This window comes from Primulina tabacum, chromosome 11 (genome assembly GCF_025594145.1).
Source record: "Primulina tabacum isolate GXHZ01 chromosome 11, ASM2559414v2, whole genome shotgun sequence".
NCBI lineage: Eukaryota > Viridiplantae > Streptophyta > Magnoliopsida > Lamiales > Gesneriaceae > Primulina > Primulina tabacum.
The window spans coordinates 32,526,907-32,531,845 of NC_134560.1; the positions used below are offsets into that span (position 1 = coordinate 32,526,907).

General features: G+C 36.9%; 1 protein-coding gene across 8 annotated transcripts; it reads left to right on the plus strand.

Annotated features, from left to right (window-relative positions):
• Window positions 1–3,224: 3,224 nt before the first annotated feature.
• LOC142517843 (uncharacterized) lies at window positions 3,225–4,939 on the plus strand. 8 transcript variants are annotated; one of them, XM_075620321.1, is made up of 2 exons: window positions 3,225–3,303; window positions 3,834–4,939. In XM_075620321.1, the coding sequence occupies exon 2, from the start codon at window positions 3,840–3,842 to the stop codon at window positions 4,635–4,637; it is 798 nt and encodes a 265-aa protein (XP_075476436.1). In that variant the 5' UTR covers window positions 3,225–3,303; window positions 3,834–3,839; the 3' UTR covers window positions 4,638–4,939. The 8 variants fall into 8 exon arrangements, 7 of the variants coding, with proteins under 7 accessions (XP_075476436.1, XP_075476435.1, XP_075476431.1 ...); XM_075620320.1 differs by having other exon boundaries at window positions 3,250–3,360; XR_012813405.1 differs by having other exon boundaries at window positions 3,261–4,734; window positions 4,828–4,939.

Genomic DNA, 4,939 nt, shown 5'->3' on the forward strand with positions numbered 1-4,939 from the left:
CTGAAGGTGCACATAACTCGAGGACCGACACTAGTTTTTCGCACTAGTTATGATTTATGATTTTAAGTGATGTTAAAGATATTTTTACGACTATTTATTTATGAGTGGGTTTGAGAGGTTATAGTATGGGATATACTTTTCAAATGTTATTTTTAGATTTAGTAAAATGTTGGAAAAGTTTATGCTAAATTAATTCCTTTGGTTTTAAAATTATAGTTAGTTGACTTATTTTAAAATAATGTCAAAAATATTTTATGGTTCGGCCGAATGCTATGTGAGATTTGGAAAAAAAAAATTCTAGTTCAAGTTAAGAAAACGAATAGCAGACGTTTCATCAAGCATACAATGTATTCTTCATAATTACATAAAAAGTAATGTTCATGATATTGTATACATATAAAAACATGCAATTTTGCGATCAGGGCGCTGCCAGGACTGCAAACTCGACCTGAGTGCAAAATGACAATTTTGCCCATGGAAATCCTAATTGACCATTTTACCCCTGGACCTCAAAACTTGACCCGAAACCAACCAAACTCCTTAAAACACCTAAAAAAATAATGACAAACGTTTCCTAGAGGTAACCTTGAGCCCGTTCCGTAACTTACACGATTCGTTTTAAAACTTGGACCGTTGTCCTGATTTTAATCTGAATCAACCCGAAACTTAACCGAATTTTTCCCAAATTAAACCATGACTTGAACATACACAACCAGCCCCTAAACCACTTGTTCCAGACCCCTTTGGACCTACGAACCACGCCTGAAAGTTGCTGGAAATTTCCAGCGCGCACAAGTCGTAACCCTAGTTGCACCAACCCATGTTTTATCGATCCTAGCATAAATGCCGACGTGTCCAGCCCTCGACCCAATAACCTAGGACTAAGACCGAGCCAAGGACCCCCCTCCTGGACCATCCAAACCCACGCCCATAGAACCATGCACGCGGACGTGCATGGTTCCTTACACACAAGCCCTACGCGAGCCCCCTTCGATCAAGCCCTCCTGATCTGCCCTCGGGTCACAACCAGCCACTCTTGGGCCTCGCTAGACCACAGTTTGGACCCATCAAGGTCTGCACCATGGCCGGGTTCAACCCTACACAGCCGTACCCTTTTTTTTTCTCCTCGCCCGATCGGCCATTACAACCCAAGGAAAACAAGATGCGATCACCACCCTAAGACGTACGCACCAGACCTAAACTTGGCATTTAGTACCCCTATAAACCAGCTGTATTTCGACCAATGAACATCCCAGCCCTCGTAGCCCCCTTCAATCATCCCAAAAACGTGTGCTTCATAAGAATAAACATGCATGTCTCATGTCAAATTCGTGTAAAACCAAATTTGTAAAACCTATGCGACATGATAGATGCGATATTTCTCATGCATAAACACACAAATAAACATATATTGATTTGAATGATGAGAAAAAAAGGTATAGAGAGTGTCTTTGCATATTTACGCTCGAAACCTTTGAGATAATCGCGTAGACCGTGCACCGGAGACATGGGCAAGAAATATTTTGAAAAGGCTAGATAAAATTGGGGAGAGAAGCTGCTGAATTTTCGAAGTGCTGCTGTTGGAGGTTATGAGAGGGGCGGCCGAACCCTCGAGGTAGGTTTAGGGTTTTTAAAATGTAGGGTTAAGTTGTATATTTTTGCATTAATGGGCCTAAATAAATATTAAAGGGATTAAAAAGATTTTAAGCCCATTAATCAATAAAATAAACCCTTCAAGCCCAATAACACTCCCGAAAAATATATCGTTTAGGTACGTTTTTGAAAATATTTTCCGCACCCTCAAAAAGTCCTCCGAATAGATAAAATTTGTGTACCGGTTAAAAATATGACTCATCGAATAAAAATACCTAACCAAGGCCCATCATACTTAATTACATCATATATTAAATAATTAAAAACAATTATTTAATAAAAACATTTTTCCTTAATTATCCTCGGTCTCCGTTCCTCGTTTGAGCGCCAATACTACTAAAAACCCTTATGTATTAAACTTTAGTAAACTATGAATTAAAAAACATAATCATGCAATAATCATGTATTTAATGTATTAAAACAATTTAAATAAAATACAAAAAATTTTGATAACTTGCATGCATGTGGTTCACATGGACTTTCAAATTTTCGGGACGTTACAATTTGATCATTCAAGGATCAACTTCGTGCTACTCAAAACATAGAGTTTTCTTTTATCAGTAACCTTTGGTTATTTGATTGATTGCGTTGTATGGTGAATCGAGGGTTCTTAAAATTCATAAGTGTAAAGTGATCAATAAGAGTTCCAAAACAGGCAGAGTGATAAGTCCTGATTGGAGTGGGCTGTTGCAATAAGCTTGTAAAGCCAAACCCTTTTTAGCGGAATCTTTCTTATAGAAGAAGAAGGGGTGACATAGGAGTTTTATCTCCGAACATCCATAAAAATTCTGTGTCTTCACTTTCCGCGAGCATTTATATTTCAAACCATTTCTTGTTAACAAGCTAGCCAACCAGTTGAAGAAAAACTTTCAACCGCCTAAAGACAATTGAAAACAAATTTTAAAAACAAATATTTTTAAAGAGTTTATTCACCCCCTCTAAATTCTTTCCCGATCCTAACCAAAAAGTATACACTAATATAATTATATTTTACTAGGGTGTCAAACTCGGCACAACTCACCAACTCGATACGGTTAGACCCAGAAATAATCATGTTTATGTTTGGATTTTTCAGGTTCGGGTCAGGTTGGATTGGACCCAATATTTGACCCGAGAAAATAATCGGATACTGGTGGATTAACCCGAAAATTTTAAATTTTTAAATATATAATTAATAAATATTATCTACATTTTTATATATTGTATTTTGAACAAAAATAATTATTGTATATTTAAATTATAAATTTTTATAATTAATATTTATTTTGTATTTTTTTAAACAATTATTTATTTGATTTAATATATATAATTTAATTTTCTACTATTCGATTTTATAATTTAAATCATATATAAGGAATATTTTGTTATTATGTGTTTGAATTAAAATATTATTTAATTTTTTCAAAAAAAAAAATAAAAAATAAAAATCATATTTAGTTGGGTTAGCCAGGTTTGAGTTCTGAGTTTCGGGTAAGTTGGAGTTCAGGATGAACAATATTTAATAGTATTATACAGTAAACGAGACCAGACCCGACCCGCTTGATCTACCCGATTCTTTACGCGCTAGGAGTGGGCCACTTATTTATATTGGTTATTATTTTTGCCAAACCCTCAAAGGTGGAGAAGTAGAAACTAAGAAGAAGGTGCAAGGTATTGGCCTAGAACACTCGATTTCTTCACGCATGATATGTTTTCCTGTTAAGATATGTAAGTTTCTGATTCTTTTTACGGTTTTTGTCGAATTTTTCTTCTTGTTTTCTCTTCAATTGCTTTGGTCTGATTGCATTTTCAAGGAAAGGTTCTCGTTTTATGACGTTACGTTATTTCTTTTGAGCCTCTATTAGGGGATTTTAATTCTTGTGCTAACGCTAGATAATTAGGTTTGGAACTGAGAAATTGAGATTTGAGTACGTTTTGGGGGCGGGTTTTGATCCGATTTGTTTTTCCCTCTGATCTATCTTCTGGAAGATAACATCTTCACTCCTTGTGGTGCCTCTGTATAGAAGAAAAGGTAGTTTTTTACTATTTTAAATTTGCTGTTTCTTAATTTTTCAGTGATAACTATTAACAATTGTGTTCCTTGTGAAATTATTGTGGTTTTAGGGTTGAAAGAGGCAATCTAATGTGGTGTTGTATTATCTTTGTTATCTTAATTTCTGTAGTTCAATCTATTTTGATAGTTCGGCATGTCAAAGAACAAAGACGAAGGTGGTGGTCAGGATGCAGCAGAAAGAATCAAGGCGGCAGCTTTGTCAGCGGCTAAGGGTCTCAGCCGAGCTCAGGCTGAGCGTGCAGCTGCAGCAGCTGTACGGAATGTGAATGCATATGGGCAGAAGGAAGAAGGACCTAGCAGATGGCAGGAAAGGAAAGAAGCTAAGAGGCAAATGTATTTGATGAGTACTGAGAAACAAGTGAGACTGGGTGAAAGGAAGGATTTCAAGAGCTCGACATCCACAATTGGGGCAGCTTCACAGTGCCAGAAATGCTTCCAATCGGGACATTGGACGTATGAATGCAAGAATGAGAGAGTTTATATATCAAGGCCTTCTCGAACACAGCAACTGAAGAATCCAAAACTTAGAATGAAGGTTTCAATTTCTTATGATTTGGATAACCCTGATATCCCAAAGGTGGAGAAGAATGAGAAACAGGAAAAGAAGTGTAAGAGGAAGCATAAGTCCAAAACCGAGTCTGATAATGATAGTGAAGCTTCGGTGTTTGAATCTGATGGTGAGACATCCTCAGTTACTGCATCAGATGATTCTGCTGGAGCGAGTGAATCAAGTTATAGTTCATCTACTGATTCTGAGGAGGAGAGGAGGAATAAGCGCAAGAGCAAAAAGAAGAAGCAGAGGAAGAGAAGACACAGAGAGCGTAGCTCCTCGTACGAGTCCTCTGAGTCGTACTCAGATTCAGACTCTGATTCTGAGGAGAAGACCAGTCGGAGAAAGAGCAGGAGCGGGAGGCATGACAGAAGGCACTGAGGCTAGTAAACAAGAATAATAAGGTTTTCTTGTTTGTTTTTCTTTCGTAGCTCTACTGTTTGTTGAGTCAGCTTAGCATTCTTAAGACCTGAAGACATGTAAGAATATCACATTTGACGATTATGTCATGACAAAGATGTTTTTATTTGTAGCGTCTGTGTCTACTGTTTTTGTGTTAGATTCCCCTTTTTGCTTCAAATTCATGACTTGTGATACAGTGTCATTTATCTACTGCCTTTGTCCAGTGATGATGCAATGATCATTGTGTTATTTCCTACCATTGACATGAAGCTTATTTCTTA